The following is a 21,398-nucleotide window of genomic DNA, read 5'->3' on the forward strand; positions in this document are numbered from 1 at the left end:
GACTAGTAAGTTTTATTCTCATAGGATGCAAGTATTGTGAATCAATAACGATTCAATGGTCTCAATCAACTTCCGCCCGAAGCAACTGTATGCCTATAACAATGTGTATCTGGCCAAGACCTGCCCGTCACAAGTTTGTGATTGGTTTTCTTCCTAGCTCACGAGGTATAAGGAACAGTTCAGAAGATTTCCATGTTTTGACAACCTTCCAAGATTTGCTTTATATGTTTTGAGACCGTTACAGGTATGTTTGCTTTGTACCTGATGGTATCAGCTTCTAGCGATGGCAAACTCGGGTAAGTCTATACAACAATGAATAGCCGTTCAGTTTACTTGAAATAAGAGCGCAAAGAAAAACAGTTGTCACGGAGACGAAACTGGACAGGCAAGGACTGGAAAGATATTCCCGGGCTTTGTGAACGAGCTGTCACCCCTGGCTCTAAGCTGTGTGCCGCCTCTGTATTTAGATCAATGGGGTATCGCGTTAGACTCTATTCAATACCATTAAAGCTAGAAAGGAACGTATAAAGCATTATAAAGCACTGGTTCTACCGAAATAGACGACTTTGCGTAGCAGTTATTTCAACACGTCGTCGTACCGACCGATGAGGTGCAGCCCAAAACATTGAGAAACAGCTTTAGTTGAAAGACATAAGAAGAGTTGGGACGCCCCGAATCTCAAGAAAGGCTAGATTTCAAATTGTATTACAAAGACGTTGCCCTTTTTTGTTTTCGTTCTATGGGTAGATAGTGCATATAGGCCACTGTTAGTAGGAAGAACTGTCTACGACAAGAGTTTACAAGCCAACTTGGGGCACATTTACACTATTTTATGCCCCAAAATACGTGAACAGGGCCTTGATAGCAGTAACCTAACCATGATGATACTATCAAGGCTATCGAGCGGGCAGTGCCTTATACAGAACTGGTCTTACTAACAGATGAGGCTTGGGTATTGTGTCACATCTGAATTCAAGCGATAGCGATAGAAACCCAACACTCAGAATACAACAGACACTGTTCAGTATGCTTCGAAGAACTAAAACTATAGATTCAAGAGCTCTGGGATACCAAGATTAAGAAACTTACCCAGACTGTCACGTGCCCCAGGCCTAGCCACAAACGCGATATCGATATCGTGAGGTTTCTGGTTGGCCAATTCCGACTTCACAACTTTCCACTGTCTATACTTCACTTCCGCTTTCTTTAAGAAACCTTTACGGCACATCACGTAGCAAAGATGTCATTCGATATTCTAGTTCCTTCTGAGAGAGAGGCCCTTGGTGTCACCGACACCTTCTTTGCCGCCATGGACATCAACCTGTTGATGCACGCACAATTTCCCAACCCTGAGAGTAAGGAATTTTTCCGAGGCTGGCTTTTCAGAGATACTATGGATCATGTCCAAAGCGTCGACAAGGGTGTTCTCGTTGCACGCGACCCAAAGACCGGGAAAATAGCGAGTTTCGCTAAGTGGAACGTTCAGCGGCAACAGCGGTCGCGAGAAATGGAAGAAGAAGAGGAAGCCGATGATGATGAGTTCCCAGACTTCTGCCGCCGTCAATACCTTGGCCCCTACGCGGATCTTACTAAGAGTAAGAGAGACAAGGTCCTGGGTGACAAGACTTATTACCGTGAGTTATTTGCTGCTGAGTGGAGGCCCAGATATCGACGACCTAACCTTGACCGCTATATACCTATGGTATTGAAATTTGGTCGAAGCTATCTTGGCCATGTATCACTCGGCACTAACATTTCCTAGATGTGACATATCTATGCACAGATCCCAAGTTCAATGGCCGAGGGGCTGCGTCGACTTTGCTTCGTCGAGTGCAGGCTGTGGCCTCCAAGGAGAATGCACCAGTTATTCTCGAGGCTACCATGAATGCGGTCTCGTTTTACCAAAAGCATGGCTTCCAGGTCCGAGAAGAGCTAAATATGCTGCTCCCAGTTCGTGGTTCAGATGAACCAACTGAAAACTACGAAGAGAGGGTCATGGTTTGGACACGAGACTGAAAGCCATAACGAGTTACAAGTACACTCACGAGGCCACAACGTTGTCGCTAATCGTCTCCACACTCACGTGGCAAAACGTCAAGGGCAATTTAACGCTGAGCTTTGACTCAACATCTCCGACATGACATCAACGGAGGTTGTAAGTCGAAGCAGAGCTTCGGACTGTACGGAGAGGTTGGAACCGTTATCGGTCGTTATAGCGGGTCACATAGTGTAGCCGTTCGTGCATCTCACCACATCAACAAAGTCACAGCTACCATGACAGAAGCTCCGGACCCAACAATGACGCTCTTGCTCAAGATATCGCTCGCCCTAGAAGCAGTGTTTAATGGATCTCGATAAGTTGGCCCGTGCGTAGCGATGAGCCGGGACCGGCAACGTTCCCCTGTAGCCCCCATGGCACAGGGGTCGAGTCTCTGTTGAGCCAAGATCAGGGACAGGACAAGGGACATTTTCGGATCGTGATGGGAGGGCTTTCTATGGACCAATCATAGAAAGCGTATTTGTTCCAAGGAATCTGAAGTTATGTTGACAACTATGAACTCTGAGCTGATAGATCTAGGAAGAAACTATCACATGCGGGGCCCATGTCAACGGCACTCCAAAATGTAAAGATTTGGCGGAATGAAAATGCGGATTACATGACTAATGCTTTCTTGTTCTAGGAATCGTTGCTATCAAAGAGGGACGAGAAGATCATCACTTGGCAGCTGGAGATAACTGACTGATGACAGGTTAATTTTGGCAAACGCTTCACCGAGTTTACATGCTGTGAACCGAGCATCGGGGTAATTCGGATTCGTCCCAGTAGCCGGCGGCGGCACCGGGTCTGATATAGAGCCAGTGGTGTCAAAAGTGAGCAGATAGGGGAGATTTGCGGTGTTTTGGGAGCTGATGAGGCATATCACAACGAGCGAATCCAAACAGCAAGGAACCTCGGGAATTTTGCCTACGAGACAAAAGGTTATTTTAGCCGCTAACATACATACGCAGTGAGAGGGTGCATGACAACGTCTTGTTTGACTGCGGCGGTAAATCAACCCCGGACGAGCCATTACGTTAAAACAACTGCCGGACCATGCAGAATGAGGCAAGACAAGCTCATAGATGGTTTTCCATTTGGTAATGGGCTCAGAGGGACGCCCTTGGTCAGCTGGTATGGAATACTTGACTTCTGACTGTATTTACACGGTGGCTTTGTGTACACTATACCTTTCAAGCTCAAGGTTTCCCTTCGAGATGGTGTTCAAAGCTGGCATCTGTGGTTGTGCAGAAAAATGTCTCTGGAGGCTGGGGGTTCCTCTTTTCTTGATTTAACTTATCTTTTGCCATTATGTATTTCTATCTCCTCTGCATTTCAGAGATAAGCTCGCTCATCCATTCAACTCTCACTGCCTTCATCCTCACTCGCTCGGATGTACAGTACACAGCGACACCAGACCCAGACATAGACTCTGGACCCCAGGGTTGTTCATGATATGGCCCATTTCTTTCCTCGGCCGAGGAAAAAAGTGAGCTGGTCTTTGTCTGGGCATTTGGCAACGACGCCGCTGCCGAGAAAATCCCCCATTGCTCACATTTCTTCGTGTACATGACTAGGGCCATGTAACGGCTCAGCATTGGCCATGATTCAGGCAAGGCTGTGTCCCCGCCGAGTACTCTCGTACCGTCCGTGTGTCTCTCTTTGACATGTCGGAAATTGGAAGCGACTTGATATTGGGAGATATGATTTGCAGCAGGTGGATAGCTCTTCATGAGAGAGCTTAAGGTTTGATGTTTCAGTCTGTTGAGTCATTGATTACTACGCCCCTAGTATATTTGCGTGCAAGGACAAGCAAAGAGCCACTCAAGTTGAGGGTATGACAGCCCAACTGTACAAGCAAAGACACGAATGCCCCCAGGTGATGCATACCCTTTGGGTCGTTTGGTTGAGGTCGAGATACGAAATATCCGTATCCATACTGAAGTTCAGTACCTCCCTTCCTGGGCCATGTTCACCAAGTTCGAGATTCCTGATTCGGCACATGCTCCGGGGGCTTCGAATTTGGGGGGACACCTCTTAGACACCAATTGACAAGGCTTGTCCCGAAGTTGACGGAGGGGAACTTGGGGATTGGATCTGGAGAACGGGACCCTTTGACGGGAGTAGTCCTGGTCAGGTACTTTTGGCGTTGCGGGGAATACCATCAAGCCGGATGTATTCTTTCTCTTTTCGTCTTTGTCTTTGTCTTTTCTCACATGCCTGTCTCTTTGCACTTTCATGTCCCTTCTCCAAAAACCCTCCTCCATGATCATTTAGTACAGTAGCAGCAACTCTGCTATTTTTCTGCTCCTCTCTGTCTTTTTTCCCCTTCTTCTCTTTCTCTCCTCATTCACTTTCGGGTACTGCCCAGCCACAAAAGATACGGTTCAGGCAACGGACGGCTATCGCACCTCTTAATTATACTCCGATATAAATAAGTTATTCACGGCTGCGAAACCGGCCATCGCGCCACTGTCGGGCGACTAGGTAGCTGATTTTGGCCCAGTCGGTCGTTTTTTATTGATGACGTCGAATCTGATAGGTCTGCTAGCTTATCTCGCATTTACCTGAGAGAGAAAAAAGGACAAGGGCAAAGCCGCCAGTCCAGTTTAGAATCTACCCTCTACCACGGTCCATGGTCCACTGGCCTCTGCACATCCTTATCATTGTTGTTATCAGTATCAGTTGGTTGTTACACACAGCTTCTCCGGATCATTTCTTCTCCAAGAAGAGAAGCCGGTACTGGATCGAATCAGGTCACAGCAGAGAGTAACTTTATTGAGATTCAGGACGCTGCCCTGGCCCTGCATCTGCATCTGCATCTGCATTCCAACCAAACACAGTCCAATCTAATCCCCGGTTCCCCAGGCTTTGATCCCCCGCCTGCAAGAGTCAAGACATTTTGGTTGTGTGAGCACCAAATCAGCCAGCCAGAGCACAGCTGACAGCTCACAACGGGCGTACCAAGGCAAGCAACTTGTCATTCAATTTGCATTGCTTCTTTGGTGCCGACCTGTTATCGCCGTCGCCCACGATCTGAACAGCACAGCACTGCACACTTGAAAGTGCTCTCTGTCCTGTCCGTCCAGGCTTTCGCTTGTTGTGTCGCACCACATCATCGCCGCACAATCTCCGGGCTACCGCATCCGCAACCTACATACCTTATATACATCCAACCTTGGTTGCAGAGAGGGGAGACGAGGAGAGAGCCGCAGGGCAAGTCTGCCTAAAAGCAAGGCCAGGCAAGTCAAGTCAAGGGCGAGACGTGGGAAAAGAGAGGAGAATTGACTCAACAATAAGGACCGAGTTCGGTATTTCTCAACCTGATTATCGTTCTCTTAGTCAATACCCTCTCCCCGCTTGCAGAAGCCTTATCAGATAACTAAACCAACCGAAAGGGGGGGGGGAAAACACCCCTGGTCTGGTCTGTTTCTGTTTCTATCGTTGTCACTTCTACGCTGTCGACCGACTCGACTCCATCGGCGCCCATCTGCGCCCGCCATCCCCAATCATCCCAGCAAGTCCCTGACATTGGATCCCAGCATCTTGGATCCCACTCTTTGCCCTCGCTCGCGCTGGTTCCCGTCTTCCTTCGCCAACCACTTACACACTTTGTTTGCTCGCTCGCTCGGGCATTTTCTTATCTTTTTCCCTTCTCCTTCTTCTCATTCTTCCTTGCATCACACCTCGCCTCCCATCACATCCCGTCTTCCGTTTCCCCAGATTCTTATCTCACACCAACCATTGACTTGTGTCGTGTGTGTGACTCTAATCAACTCAATCAACTCGATTTGGATAACGTGGTTCTATTAGCTATCGTTACCTATCATCTCGCTTCTCAGTGGTCGTAGCTCTAGCCGCATTGCGTCACTGTCGACCCCGTGGGGCTTTATCGCATCCCAAAAAAAAAAAACTACCTACAGTATCTCTCCATCGTCGCCGCCACCCATATCGGAAATCTTGCTGCACTGGCATTGACCGGGCTACATTGTACCCCCGAGACGGGAGGCTGACAACTCAAAGAGCCACTGAGGCTCAACCTTCTTGCGCCCGTTTATTGCAGGGCAACGGGCGCCTGTAAGGTATTCGGGTGTAGCACAATTCAAGCCCTAGGTTGTGCCCTGACAGCAACACACCCTCTGTCTGTTGGTGTTTTGCTCTGCTGATAGCAGGCCGTCAGGCAGGCAGACGGACAGACTTGCGGCGGTATCGAGGTTCCATACATTGTTCTGGACCTATCCGTAACTTCTCCCACCATGTCTCCCCAGTCTTCAGCCCCGGTCCACAGGACGGCGCCTATCGCCATTGCTCCTAAACCTCCTCGGCCAGAGCCATCTGCTTATCGCCAGGACAGCTTCCATAGGCTCGAGATGGGTCACGGAGTCGCCAGCTCTGCACCGGTTGAGGGTTCATCCTTCAACGCCTCCTCCATCCCACCCTGTCTATCATGTCGGTACTCTCGCGTCAACTGCATCCTTAACGACGACGACGACTGCTGCATCCAGTGCCAAGCTGCGGGCTCCGAATGTTCCCTTTCATCCAGCCCTCAGTCCCGCAAAAGGAAGCTTCACGGTGAGGCTAGTGATGATATTATCGGGAAAAGAAGGTCAGATCAATTCCGATATCCCCATCTCATTCTCCATATCCATATTCTTCTCCATATTCATGCCGCCGAGCCCTCCACACTCATCCTGGCTTGAATGCTCCACCGGTCCCCGTGCCTTTGCCATGCGTCTATCGTTTCCTTCTACACTCTTTCCCTTTCTCTGATAACATTTCACCTTACTCGTGTTCCTCCTTGCATGCATTTGTCTAACATATGATTGGTCTCGTACAGTTCACCGGGTCTCGCATCTAGGCGACGAAACCATAACTCCAGCCTTTCCAGCACCGCCGCTAGCAGCTCGTTCCTAGAGGAGATGGCCAATGTTGGCGGCCCGACCATGCTTAAACGTACGCTCGGCCTCCAGGATGACCGCTACAGCCAGTACATTGGTCCTACTACAGATTTTGAACCTTCACTCATCAACCTCTCCTCCTTTGATCCCCATGACGAAAGTCTACTATCAAGAGGCACTCTTCGCAAAGTCAGCGAACACGATACTTTCTTGATGCTTCCTGACTCCAGCACTCCAGGACACGAACATGTGACGCAAGACGCCGATCATGTCGAATCCATCGTGGCTCCCCATGGCAGACGTCTCATCGACATATACTTTCGAGTCGTGCACCCAGGATTTCCTATCATCCAAAAACATGTCTTCATGGAAAAGTATGAAAGATCTTACCGAGAATTTTCACCACCATTACTAGCAGCTGTATACATCCTTGCAATCAATTGGTGGGATCAAAGTGAGGAACTGGCTGGCTTGCCACGACCCAATGTCAGAGAGCTCGAGAGCATCGTCCGTACAACTCTTGATGAAGCCACTTTTCGACCCAAGCTTTCGACTATTCAAGCCGGTCTACTTCTTTCCCAGAGGCCCGAGGGTGACCAGTGGGCCCCTACCGCCCAACTTGTCGCACTCGGTCATGAATTGGGGTTGCACCTGGATTGTACTGGTTGGAAAATACCACCGTGGGAGAAGGGCCTGAGGAAACGATTGGCTTGGGCACTTTACATGCAGGACAAATGGGGTGCCCTCGTTCACGGGCGGCCATCACACATTTTTGCTACTAACTGGGGTGTTCAGCCTCTAACAGCAAATGATTTCCCTGACGTCGAATGGGACGAGAACGACCCGGAGGAGAAACTCGATATTGAGAAGGGAAGGGTGTTGTTTACACGAGTAGTACAACTTTCGGAAATACTCTCTGAAATTCTGGACACGTTCTATACTCTCCAAGCCATGAACACGGTTGCAAATGCAGGTAAACAAGGAACGCAGCTCGTTCTGTCGCTCGCGAAACCCATTCAGCTCAAGTTGAAGGAGTGGTATGGAGGTCTACCACAATTAATTCGCCTCGACTCTTCATACTCCTCCCTTAACCCTTCATCAAACAGGTTGTCGAGTATTGGATATCTCCATCTGGCATACTTTGCGGCCGAAATTACGCTCCATCGACGAATCATCCGATCACTGGCTTCTCCATCTAGCTCTGTCGACTCGTACGTGCAGCACATCTGTCGCAGTGCCGCCAAAGCACGCCTCATCTCTGCCATGGACTTTGTCAACAGACTTGGACCCAACCATTTGCGCTCGTTTTGGTACTTCGCTTCCAAGACTAACTTTGCGTTGATTGGTACATTTGGATCTCTCCTTTGGGCAACATCACCTGGGCGCGAGGAAGCGGATTGGTATCGAAGACGTTTGGGAGAGTATAGATGGACTCTGTCAGTTAGCTCCAAACCTGGGGAAGGCAAGGGTTTGACTGAGTTTGCGATGACAATGTTGGATATTTCCACAGGGTTGCTCAAGCAGCTTCCTGAAAAACCCTCCATGAGTAGGAATGGAAGTCATGCAGATCTTTCGGTTTCCGCGCCACCCATTTTCAGTGGTGGGATTCTTGACAGCTTGGGCAGCAGGCCAAGTGCGCCAGAAATGAGTGCCATGTATAGTCCACGGACGGATGACGAGGAAGACGAGGAGGAGATAGACAGCAGTGACGACGACATGGAAGACTATCCTACACGGATGTAAGGATTGGGAGGAGATGCGGGAACAAGATACACTTAAAAGAGGAAGGTCCCGAGATTTAGACAACTACCTCGATCGAGGAACGATCAGAGGTGTTGTTATTGAACATACTGCCACGGCTTGCATCGTTCAGGCGTTTCTGTCGTTGCTGCATTGCGATTTGGTAAGGCTGAGGAGTTGGCATGGGTTTATTGTCGTCCTTTTGGGCCTTACCATGGTTATTTTTCTTTCTGATCATTTGGGCTTGGTTTGATGAATGATACCTTGGGGTTCGGGGCCCCTCAGGAGGGGCTCGGGCCATGACGGAATAGCATGAGGGCGCATTATACTGGGGATACGAGCATTGAGAACTCAGAGTTGCATAAAGCAAGGTGTGCATGATCAGTTAGATTGGATTGGACTTTTATGAATTACGTATAATACGAGAAATGGCAGCACTAGCAGTTGAGTTACGTTGAATCTCATGCTTCGGCTTCAGAGGGTGCTATATCGTTTCGTCTCATCTCATCTCATGTCGGCGACTATAACAGCCATAAAAATATGCTTAGCAAGGTAAACGTAGCAGTCACAGCCTCTATCTGAGTGGTTCATGCCGCATTGCGCATGCAAGATGTTAAATGTTTTGGATAGTTACCACCATGAGGTGAGATTGTAGACAAGGCCTTGAGTTAAAGTGTATAAGGTAGAAGTGTAAATTAAAAAGACAGAAGTTTATTACGTGTATAAGAAGAATTGTTGCTATCCTGTTGTTGAAGCATCCATCCATACCAGTAAACGTTGCCCCCACACTTCAATTGAGCCACTGCACCAGCCACAAAGAATCCAAATAAAGAAAATGGTTTCCCGCCACGTCAACCTTATTTTACTTGAGCTTGATTTCATCTGTAACCAACCAACCAACCAACTGTCAACGAGCTTCAAGTGCAGGCCATTTGAACCGCCGGGTCAGACCGTTCTTGTCTATTTCCCTTCTTTAATCATATCTTGATTCGCATTTCCTGTACATTCTTGTCTATCAATTGCCCTCGTATCTCATAATGGCCCCCAAAAAGGATGGCAAGGCGACTGGCGCGCCTGAGGGCTTCACTTCGGAACGGTTTGAAAAGGAACTCAAGGAACTTGCGACTAAGGCCCAGGAAGATACTTTTGCGAAGCGGTTCATGGGTCAAGCGCTTGTTTACTTGCAGACTCTTTTGCTCCTTGGCTTGTTGGGTATCGCGTCGAGTGCGTCGCAGCTCAACCTGTCCCCTATCTTTGGGTCCATCCCTTCTGCTGTCACGCATACAACTGCGCTCAAGGCAGCTTGCTTCATTGGTTGGGCCGGCAATCTGATGCTCCGCATGGTTCTTCCTATGTCGACTTCTCAGCTTCTCCCAGTCATCGCCCTTAATATCCCGGCTATCCAGTTTCTTCTCGGGACCTTCACTGACCGTCTTGGCTCTTGGTGGGGTCCTCTCATCATCGAGGGTTTCACCTTGTTCCCCCTGGCCATCGTTTCGGCAGCCTCCGTGGCCGATGTTCTTGAGGATGCTGACCTGAGCGCACTGCCCAAATTCGTTGCAGATGCGGCGCCTGGCATTGTCTCTTGGGGTCTGTTTAGACTGGCTGAGAACCAGTCCATGGAGAAGCTCCAGGGTGTTATTGGAAGCACCTTTGTCTTTACTCGTGTTGGTATTGAACTTGTCTTGGGGGCTGTCTATGCTATCATGGCACCGTCCAAGTATCTCGTCTTGGCTATTCCTGCGCTGTTGCACACAGCGGTCTTGAACGCCCACGTTATGACACCCATGGCCACCGATGCTCTTAACAGCACCTTGACAGCCCAGAATTGGACACTGTTGGAACGCCGCGAGTCGTTGACTGGCTATGTGTCAGTCATCGAGAGCCTGGAGAGAGGTTATCGTGTAATGCGCTGTGATCATAGTCTTCTTGGAGGTCAGTGGGTTCAGCTCAATGGTCGAAGAGTGTCCGAGCCGATTTACGGTGTTTTCGTCATGCTTGAAGCTGTCCGCCTTGTTGAGCGGGAGGCTCCCCTGCCTGACAGCGAAGCTAGCGCCCTTGTCATGTAAGTGCTCGTTCTTGTGCTTCACCATAACTCTCTAACATTACACAGTGGCCTTGGTATTGGGACTACCCCTTCTGCCTTTGTTTCTCATGGCATTGACACTACCGTTGTTGAGATTGATCCAGTAGTTTATGAGTTCGCTCAAAAATATTTTGATCTTCGGGAGAACAAACCTGCTGCTGTTGCCGATGCTGTCTCTTATACGGCTGACTTGGTGAAGCAATCCAAGACCTATGACTACATTGTTCACGATGTGTTCACTGGCGGTGCAGAGCCTGTTGACCTCTTCACCCTCGAGTTTCTCCAAGGATTGGGAGACTTGCTGAAGGATGATGGAGTCATTGCTATTGTAAGTAAAGTGAACATCAGCTTGAGCCATGCACTAACTTTACCCTTAGAACTATGCTGGTGACTTTGGTCTGCCTACACCTCAGCTCATCTACCGCACCATCAAGAAGGTTTTCCCCTCCTGCCGTATCTTCCGTGAGAGTCCACGAGACGAGGCCAACGTTGAGAAGTGGGGAAGCGACTTCACTAACATGGTCATCTTCTGCCGCAAGACGCCCGGAGAGGTCACCTTCCGCAATCCCAAGCAAAAGGATTTTCTCCGAAGCCAAGTTCGTCAGGCTTTGCTACTGCCCAAGTATGAGATCAAGGAGCAGGTCTTCCTTGAAGATGAGGCTACGGATGTCCTCAACAAGAACGAAACAAGCAAGGTTACCAAGTGGCATCAGGACAGCGCTGCTGGACACTGGAAGATCATGCGATCTGTGCTCCCTGGAATGATCTGGGAGCAGTGGTAGACATACTGCTATGTTGGATATGTTCTGATTGCACATATTTCGTATCATTGTGTATATTTCTACTTAGATGCCTGTTTAGGTATAACATGTTGCTGGATGTATCATATACTAGACATTTGCATTGACCACTATATCAGCCTACTTTTTGGGGTCCCTTGCGGCATTCAACGCATACTTCTGGTTGTCCTCATTGAAATCCTTGGAGAATTCAGCAATGTGATCTGGCACGCCAACCCTATTATAAGGGCCAGGCACTGGTTCACCCATGGTTGCGTGAATAGGCAAGACGCCTGTCCAGACTTGGTCCTTGATCGACTCGTCCTCCATGTCTTTTTTGTCGTCACTGGGACCACCGGTGTTGATTTTGGCACTTCCCGATGCGATCTTGACCTTGAGTATACCAGTGCTTTGGAGCTCAGCTTTGGTCGGCGGGAGACGGGTGTGTCGCCAACGATCCGGCACCACACTATTGGTGATGAGCTCCATGGCATACATCCTCTCCTCGTCGTCCTCTACGAGGACCGCATGACCGAAGAGCACCGTAGAGCGATAGTTGTAACTATGGTGGAAGGTAGACAAAGCCAAAACCAGCCCATCAACATGGGATGCAGCCACACAAACGGGCATGCCCTTCTCGTCACTGGCGCTGCGGCCCAAGTTCATGATGCGGCTTGACACGTATCCGTGAAGATAGAGGTCCAGAGGGTCACCAATGTCTGCGCTGGGTCGGTCATATGAGCCCATCTGGCCGATCATTGGGAGGATGACGGGGAATGATTGGGTGGGTGTGTTGAAAGAGACATGAAGGATCTGGCAAGTGTTGATGATGTGGTGGATTGTCTTTAGGGCATAAACACCGCGATCGTTTTCACGTTTGACGGTGTTGATGGCCTCTTTGGGATATTCGAGATCGAATCGACCCATTGTGACTGGTGTTGTTGTTGATGCTGCGGAAGATAGTAATAAGTTTGGTTGTATTTGGTAGTGATGCCTGTATTGTGGTGGTTTCTCTGCCTCTTATACTTGGATACCGTGTTACTCATACATCATTCTAGATCCCACAACCTAACAGATGTGAGTTGTCGTATCGGAGCCGAGATACGGTATCATGTCAATTAATTGTTCGGTACATTTGTCCGAGCAATTTGAAGTGTACTTTGTGAGAAAAATACCAGCTAATGTAGAGCAGCTGCGCGCCTTTCGATGTCACTGCCATGACAGTATACTTTCAAGATATCCAGCCATATCTGGCTAGCAGGGGTTACGGTGGTGCGGCTAACAGTGGCATCTGACCATTGCGTAGAATTCAATTGGCGAGTCACAGATCATGAACCTGAATGTAGTAATTCCATGCCGCATGCCGCATGCCGCCGGTAGCTGCATTCGCGTATGGGGGGTCTTACAAGTTAAGTCCCCAGTTTGACAGCTGATGACTAGCTTTTTATTTGGAATCAGTCTTGGCTATACCTAGGTTTTGATAGGATGTGTCATGGGAATTCTGAACAGATGGAGTAATATTTGGCGGCTGTGGGATGAATGACTAACCGGTGTGTAGAGTTTGAGGCTGAAGTTGCCGATGTCAGACCAAGGCTGATCTACCGGCCCGGTTGTGTTGTGACTCTTTACAGGCGACCGGGGGGACCGGCCGTGGCCGTGGACGGTATAGGAAGGACAACGGAGAGGGGCTGGCTTGTCTCTTTCTGGGTATCATAATGCAGCTTTTGTCACACACTTGACCTAACATTCAGCCAAGGAACAGTCAAGGTTCAGTCTGGAATTTATTCATTGCGCTATGCCTACCCTATACATCAATCTTGTTAGCTAACCTGACATCTATCCCCCCAGAGGTTTGGAAGGTTTAGTGATGGTTGACTGGCATCACGGCATTTACCTGTATTGTTGTCCAATTTGACTGTTGTGTAAATTTGCACTCAACGTTGTTCTGTAAACTAAAACGTATTCAACACCTTGGGACTGACTGGTGACCAATTACTGCAGATCAGTTGTGCTTTAATGTGCTGATTGACGGCCGTTCTTGAATCAATCTGGTGATAATGACTCTTACAATAAAAACATACAACAGTTGGAAGACTTTTAGCCATCTTCCCAAGCCGACATCTGGTTACCACACGCTGGACGCTTGATATCGCGTAACTTAGTTGACCACACACACAGACTTTAGGTTGTTAGCCGCTGGGTAAGGTTATTACAAGAAATCCGGGGAAGTTCGTAGGGTAGCAACGGGCTGCATCCAAGTGCCCGTGTTTTAGTCCAGTTCGGGAAAGAAAGGCCCAAGGCCCATTTCGCCCCTCTCTCTTCCTTGTCGTCATTCGGGAGTGTTCGGGTTGAATAAGAGTGAGACTCCACTGAGAAAGAGAATATAGACAAGTATTGATGCCCATTTATTTCTCCATCTTCAACTCTTTCGCTTTCCATAATCACTACTACACTACAACTATAAGGTATCACCGGCAATAGCCTCATTCTCGTCTCTTCCCTCTTCCTCCTACACAAGAATGCGCCATAGTCCAGGGTGTCTGTCACCCTGCAAGTTGTGCCATGCCTTGGGCGGCGACTCGGTCAACCAACAGCAGGCCTCCCTTTGCCCCGCCATATCATGTCTCGGTCACTGTCCGAACGGTAATGGGATGTCATGTTAATTCATTTGAACGCGAGAGGATGAGCGTTATTTCTCTTCTCTTTTATTACTTTTGTTACCATGACATTAGTTAAAGAAGTGTTTTATTGATGCGTCCATCTCCCGGCCAAAGTCGAGGTCACACTCACAGTCAAACAAACTCCTTCGCCATGTTTCAACAAACCGGTGTCGTCCCCAACTTGGAAGCCGTTTCCGAATAAGTCTGATCCATGGATTAACTCAAATCTCGCGGTTATAGTCCACCAAGGCTCCGTCCTTATTCATACCTACCTATGCTATGGATGGCATCAGTATGCTATCGTATATGCCTGTTATAGTTCAACAGTGGACCGGCTTGTGTCAAGCGCCGAGTCCAGTCTGGAGCCTTGTCTCAGTGTTGCCCTAACAGCCGCCATCTCCGACGACTCCAGTTTCATAACGGAAGATGCTACATTGAGCCTTGACGAAACACCATGATATCTCTATTCCACCCAATCATGTCTGATTGTGCGCCACAAAACAAGCGACTACGCGAGTGAGCTCGAACAAAGCCAGTTTGACCCAAGACCTTCGGCTGAAACCCAGCGTGATATACCTAGTGTTGCAAGTGCAACTCTGCCTTCAAAGTATTGTCCCCATCTGTTGACGGCTCTGGTGACTTTCCTTTCCCATCGTTGCATCGCATTTCGTTCCACCTCTCCTTTCCCTTTTTCGCCATTATTCTCTTCTAATCGCACATGCCGCTGAACTACGTGCAGTAGTATGCGTCTTGGTTGATCCAAGATCTCATTCGTTTCCTTTCACTTTACTTTCCTAGCCTCATCTACTCTTCGTTACACTCGTTCTAATACTAATGTCGCTTTCATGACGAACAATCAACGTCAGGCCCTGGTTGCGGCCTTTACTTTGTAAGTCATCCCTTACCACCGCCATACGAACTGATCAAATAACCAGAGAACAGTGGTCTGGTCGCCCATGCTGGTATAGCTGGTGCCTTTCTTCTTCTAAATAATCGTGCTTCCAAAATCACTCGAGATGCTCCGAGGCTGGCCCTCATCGCGTTCCTTATTTCTTCAGCCCTGTGGGCTCAAATCGATTTCTTCGCCTTCTTACTTAATATCAACTCTATGCCAGGCTGTCAGATCATGGTTACCTTTGCATCGACATTCGATCAGTTCGCACGAGTGTCCATACAACAGAGTCTATTATGGATCTTCAGCACCCACAGTCTTGCGTCTCTCACTGAGATAGGCGTCATGCAAGGATTTATTGTCTTACGACTTATTCTTGGAGGAGTCTTCGTAGGGATTCAGCGCCCACAGCTGAACACTATCTGTTTGACTCAAACATCAATTCTGCCGGTTGGGATTACTGTGTCTGTTGTCGACACTGCCTTCGTGGCTTTCCTCTTAATCCGAGTTATCTCTCGGGGAGTCTATTCGGATACCCAAAGAGGAGCCATCAGTCCCCGTCAGTCCCGAGCGGCTGCTCTCGTCGTGCTGGGTTTGATAACATGGACAGGAGTAAGTATAGACGACCGATAGATGAGTACAATCATAACTGACTATTATTAGACTAGTGCTCCTTTGATGCTGAGCATTCAGCCCATGTCCATTGTTGTTCGAACAACTGTTCCTTCGGTAGGCCTGTTGATACTAATCGGTAGGTTTGCTCTCGAGTATCCGTTCATGAATTAAGCTGACTAGGCAGGCATACTCACATTGTTCCAAGGTCGACTATTTTCCGACAACTTAAAGCACATACAACCAGCGGACGTCAACGATTTCGATGCCTCGCGAGACTTCAACACACGACAGATGACCAGTGCGGATATCCGTCGCTCGAGGAGTTATGACGAGATAGCGAGAACATCTGCAGCTGATTTCACGGGAGTATCGAAACCTTGGCCAGTTCCTGCAGAACCCAAACGAGAGCTACCTTTGATCACGATGCCAGCTGCTGGACAAGCCAACATTGGAATGGGTGGTGTTCCCGTGCTAGGCCAACTTTTCCCTCTACCAAGAACTCAGGCTTTACTAGGCTCGACGAAACCCGAGAGCTCTCGACAGACCTTGCACCAGGCAAATTTGAGCACATCTAGTTCCGGATCCAGCTCTGATTCTAGGACCTCAGCTTCCAGTCAAGAGAACTGGGCCGACACCGTCAAATTAGCCGAGTCTCAACACAGCTCTTTGTCTTCAGAGAATACAGCCTTCGCCACTACTTCAGCTTTCTTGTCACCGGGGACGGATGAAGTCCGACGACGATCCCCTCGACAGTCTCCTCGACAGTTGCCATCGCCAGCTCTTTCAATCTTTCCTCGGACGGCTCCCACCACGTTGCAAGCACGCACTCCCACCAAAGCTGGAGGGGAAGCCATCGTGAACTTCTCTTTACCTGTAGACGCAAGAGTACCGCGCCCTTACCAGCCAATGCGAAACCAGCCCCCGAAATCAGCACCTTTGGCCGTTATTCCCAGAAGCAACGCGAACGAAATTCTGGCCAAGAGAGAAGACTCTGCAAAAACACTGTCGGTGGTTCATCGTCCTCGCCCGATACCAAGAAAGTCCAACATCGATCGTGCCCTCTTCCCAGCAGAGGGGTCTCCAAACCTCCAGCATCACAAGCGATCATTGTCGTGTGGTTCTGTGAGATTCAAACAGCTGCACGACACACCAGCAGAAATCAATTACGATTTATCTCGTTTAAATGAATTTGCCAATGTTCTACACGCCAACATCCCAACACCAACTGAAAGCGACCGCATCACGAGGCGACGATCACAGTCTATGGTTGAGCTACCGATATTACCAGCTGATGTCGAGCTCAAGCCGAACCGCAACGAAGCCAAGCCACAGATCGACAAGTCAAATACCCTGACCGCTCCCACCAAGACGCCAGCAAGCCCTATTTTAGGTGAGACGTCGATTCAATTTCCCAAGAATCCTCGGCCTACGACTGCTCAATTTGATAATGAGCCAGTATCTGCGACAAGCTCATCTTGGCGTGACCCGCATGGAAAGGGATACGGTCGACGATCCTCGCCTATTCTGCCAGTTGAAGACCTGAGCGCACTCACGCCTTCCACGGTGAGAGATGAGGATTTTGCTCTTGACGCGGATATCAGGTCGCCTGCGATGCAGGTACAGGTGCAGAGGGCCCTGACGGTGACCGTTACGGCAAAACATCAACAACAGAGCGGACTCCGAGTTGCGGAGGCTCTATCAGCATCGAGCGACGAGAGTTCTCGGGAGCCCTTACCCTTGACTGTGCGCAAGCTATCTGCCGAAGCTAATGTCGGCTCTGAATCGGAATTGCGACGAGCCGAGGACTCTCACCTCACCGCAAAACAACATTTCTGGCCATCACAAGTGGGGGAAACCCGTCCAGCAACGTTCTCAGACAGGGGATACACGACAAAGCCTCGTCGGAGTCTTCCGCCAGCACCGCTGGTTTTCCGCCGGATCGACAGTTTCTACGCGGAGCCATCGCCCGTGGAATCCGACCTTTCTGAAGAAGATGTGGGAATTTTGCCAGACAGGACCCGTAAGTTCACCTGAATTTGCTATTGCGCAATGGCTAACAGTGGATAAGATTTTGGTTCTCCAGGCTCATCTTATCAGATAGCGGAAAACGATAGACTGGCACTGTTGACAAATCTGGAACTGGAGCTGAACGAACAGGAACACCAATGGCAAACCATTCGCCATACCATGCACGTTCGTGATTCGCTATCAACTGTGGGCACATCTCCTAGCCGAGATTCACGATATGGGTATGGAAGTGCACGCCTGTCAAAGCTTGCCCAGCAGCGAGGTCAGCTGGATGCAGACTACGACATTCTTGCGCTTTTCCCTCAGGCCGACTTGAAGTCGAGGACAAAATTGGCGGCTAGCTCGACATACCCCAGGTTTACGAACTCATTAGCAACTCCTACCCCTCCTGATACTGATGAAGAGAGCGAATACGCCGAAGATCACGAGGATTTTATTGGCCATGCCCAGATCAGTCCTGCCAAGACGGCCATGGTGCTGTGGCGCCCCATAGCTTCCGTGCAAGCGGCTACCAACACTAGCACTGCACCGTCACTCTGGACCCCTGCTCCCAGGCCACTGGGGGAAATCGCGCCAGTGGAAATCCCAGGGAGGTCGATTCGAGGACCGGTGAGGAAGGACATGAGATCTCTCATGATTGAGAGCTCAAGACTTTGGGAGAAACCTGAATCAAAGACTGAGGTATCCAGTGAGGGACTTTGGCAGCCAGTATCTCAAGCTGTAGCCCAAGTGGTGGGAGTTAAGGTCCAGCAGTCAAAACCTCCCCGCAACCCCCCGCGTCGCATCAAACGTGTCACTATGCTGCCAGATATCCTGGAGAGTCCAAAACCACTTCCTGATAGGCGCGGGACACTTGGGATCTTTCAATTCCCATGGGGTGATCGGTCAGACTGTGCGACAATAACACCGATGTTCATGCCTGGCATGACTTATCATCAACCTGTGGTGGATGGGGGTATGCAGACGCAGATGCAGCATAGCGGCTCGGTGTTTGACATGGAAGACTACGAGCAGGATGACGGGGAGTACTACGATTCGAGCGAAACGTACGATAGCGACGACGAGGACTGTTTCGAACTGGCCCAGCCTGTACCCCAGCCAACGGACACGTATTTCCACGGAGCCCCGCCTGAAAAAATATCAACTTCTCACGAGGACGAACTAAAACCTCGGTCAATTGATGAGTAAGTAAAAATCGGCCACAATGACCTGGGCTAGGCTGGGTATTGATTGTGAGGAATGAGGCTGATTATTTTTTCTCTCTGTAGACGAGGCACAGATTCGGAGCTTTTGAAACATTGCGAGACTTCCGAGGCTGCTTATGCCAAAGATGTGCAGATGCAGATGCACAACAGCGGCAGAGATGACAAAACCAATGATCGGACAAGTCTCCGTACACAGACCCAGGTAAAGTATGACGAAGATGGAGACGCCGACAGCGAGAGCGAAAGCCCACAGGCTGGAGATTACAGCGCAAAAGCCGGTACAGAAGTTGGTGCTCCCCCCACCTCAACAACCACCATGGCGATGACGATGACGGATATGGATCTCCGGGAGCACGCCTCTGAGAAAAATCGAATCAGGGTCCGCCAGCAGCCGCAATTTGGGGGTCGAGTTGCATCAATAAGCATGCCTGTGCCGCTGATGGCTCGCTGCTTATTGATGGGCGTGGGTCGAAATGAGCAAGATTGGGCTGGCGCACCAATCACCGACGGCAATGGCACTCATGCGACGTCCAAATCCATCTTAGACCCCTGCACTTACAGGGAGTCTAAGTCCCGTGGCGCCCCAGGCGCAGGGCATCCTCACCAGCAACAGCAGGCAACGCTTCTGTTCCGTTTCTTAGAGGATTCCATTTCTAAGCCAGCCGACCTTGAGCTTGATTGTGACTCTCCGACTCCGCAGCCGCTAAGTCCGCTCGTCATTTACAAATCCGAATCCCCGACACGCCGGCGACAAATCTTGGTTATTAACTTGTTGTATCCTCCATCAATTCCCACTCAGTCTTCTCTTCAGCAAACAATTACAAACTATCCGAACATTTCCATGGCTCTGTGGACTCCTAGCATCCCTGTCTCACGTCCCAACAAAGGACTCCCTCAACCCGACGACTCTACCTGGAACTCTTATATTCCCACTGGTGAGGCTGCACGCCTCCTCCCTGCAAAGGCCGATATGCCTTCCATCAAAAGCAACACGCTCTGGACCGCACCTGTCAAGAAGGCACCTGTCAACAACTTCGGACTTTGGGGAACCACACAACCGCTGCCAGGCATGTGGACTCGATCGCCAGTCAACACCAAGATCTCATACGGTCTTCCCCAGCCTGATGCTGAAACTTGGGCAACCTATCTCATCGTCGAGGACGATGCTACCCGAGTAAAGCCTAGAGAGGCCGAGCCTCTGCCTGTAGATAGCACGTCCTTGTGGACTCCTGCCATGCCCGTTATTTCCGAGGTCGTTTCCGAGGATGGTCTCTGGAGCGGATCAAGCTCCGCACCTTCGGTCACCGGCTCCGAACCCTCGACACCTAGCGAGGCCTCGACGGTCAATTTTGGCTTGTGGGAGCCTCTTCCCGCTACTACTTCCGTTGATGATGAAGAGCCGACCGGCCTGTTTAGCCTCAGCCACCGGCGCACCGACTACCGCACAACGAAATTGGCGCCCGCTGCTCAGGGCATGGAACGCTCACCACGAAGAGCTCTAGAGGCCTTCCCCGATTTTGGATATACCCACCTCTGGAACATGGCCCCTCTCTGGGATTCCAAGGCCAATGCCGCCGCCGTTCAGTTGCAGCGGGAGATTGATTCGTTGGTTTTGGAGGGCCTATTCAGCCTGAATCACCGCCGAAACAACTTCCGTACAACTTCCGAGAGCCCCGCAGCGCTCGAGACCCGACCCAAGCAGCGCATCTCACAGCAGTCTCTGCCGAAGCTCGACACAGATAGCCTCTGGTCTGTGCGTTCATCTAGCCAGGATGTTACCGAGATCAATTGGCTTGCTGTCTCCACAGTCCGACCGAGAACTGCCTCGGTTGTGTCTTTCACTGATAGCGAGTCCGCCGTTTCTGACGTGCCCGCACTCACCAGGGCTTCCTCCATCAAGTCAGAGATGTCCCGGCCCGCCGCTACACCCGCCGAGTGGCTCGCTGCCTTGGACGAGGCCATTAGACTTGGATCTGGAAAGGCCCTAGAGCTGGACACCGAGGATCCTTGCGCACCCGACTCTGACAACTATCAGCTCTGGTCCAAGCCTGGCGCTGACTTTGGTGAGCCTGTCATCGCTTCAGATGAGCTTTGGAAGCCCTCAAATGCTCGTTTCCTCGAATTGACGCCCACACTGAGCGAATTCGATAAGCAGCATATTGCATCTGGCACTTCTCAGCGTGGTCGCCTTCAAAAGGCCCGCCCCCCGATGCCCCTCTACCCTGGCTCGTCCTCATCCGCCTTTCTCCCGGGCGCCAGCGAGACTCCCCGCGACTTCAGTGCACAGGGATTGTGGGTTCGCGCACAGTCTCCTGCTCCTGGAGCTAGGGATGACGGTTCATGGATTGACAAGTCTCTTAGAAAGGGACTGTCATTCGTGCAGCTGTGGTAGCGGAACCCTGCATGGAAAAGAGCAACAACGACAACCCCCGCTAGGTTGGGGTCGGCTTTTGTGAC

General features: G+C 50.1%; 5 protein-coding genes across 5 annotated transcripts; 4 read left to right on the forward strand and 1 right to left on the reverse strand.

Moving 5' to 3' along the window:
• Positions 1-1,240: 1,240 nt before the first annotated feature.
• J7337_004078 (uncharacterized protein) lies at positions 1,241-2,016 on the forward strand (the record flags this gene model as incomplete). The annotated part of the gene is made up of 2 exons (XM_044821781.1): positions 1,241-1,634; positions 1,763-2,016. 2 exons carry the CDS (start codon positions 1,241-1,243, stop codon positions 2,014-2,016), a joined length of 648 nt encoding a protein of 215 aa, XP_044683114.1.
• Positions 2,017-6,294: 4,278 nt separating this feature from the next.
• J7337_004079 (uncharacterized protein) lies at positions 6,295-8,679 on the forward strand (the record flags this gene model as incomplete). Its single annotated transcript, XM_044821782.1, has 2 exons — positions 6,295-6,644; positions 6,876-8,679. 2 exons carry the CDS (start codon positions 6,295-6,297, stop codon positions 8,677-8,679), a joined length of 2,154 nt encoding a protein of 717 aa, XP_044683115.1.
• A 1,034-nt stretch (positions 8,680-9,713) lies between these two features.
• J7337_004080 (uncharacterized protein) lies at positions 9,714-11,544 on the forward strand (the record flags this gene model as incomplete). Its single annotated transcript, XM_044821783.1, has 3 exons — positions 9,714-10,741; positions 10,790-11,090; positions 11,140-11,544. 3 exons carry the CDS (start codon positions 9,714-9,716, stop codon positions 11,542-11,544), a joined length of 1,734 nt encoding a protein of 577 aa, XP_044683116.1.
• A 138-nt stretch (positions 11,545-11,682) lies between these two features.
• J7337_004081 (uncharacterized protein) lies at positions 11,683-12,468 on the reverse strand (the record flags this gene model as incomplete). The annotated part of the gene is made up of 1 exon (XM_044821784.1): positions 11,683-12,468. The coding sequence occupies one exon, from the start codon at positions 12,466-12,468 to the stop codon at positions 11,683-11,685; it is 786 nt and encodes a 261-aa protein (XP_044683117.1).
• A 2,841-nt stretch (positions 12,469-15,309) lies between these two features.
• Positions 15,310-21,333, forward strand: J7337_004082 (uncharacterized protein; the record flags this gene model as incomplete). The annotated part of the gene is made up of 5 exons (XM_044821785.1): positions 15,310-15,483; positions 15,757-15,844; positions 15,953-17,728; positions 17,777-18,920; positions 19,005-21,333. 5 exons carry the CDS (start codon positions 15,310-15,312, stop codon positions 21,331-21,333), a joined length of 5,511 nt encoding a protein of 1,836 aa, XP_044683118.1.
• Between the last annotated feature and the right edge of the window lie 65 nt (positions 21,334-21,398).

Source organism: Fusarium musae, chromosome 3, assembly GCF_019915245.1.
Source record: "Fusarium musae strain F31 chromosome 3, whole genome shotgun sequence".
In the NCBI taxonomy this organism is placed as follows: Eukaryota; Fungi; Ascomycota; class Sordariomycetes; order Hypocreales; family Nectriaceae; genus Fusarium; species Fusarium musae.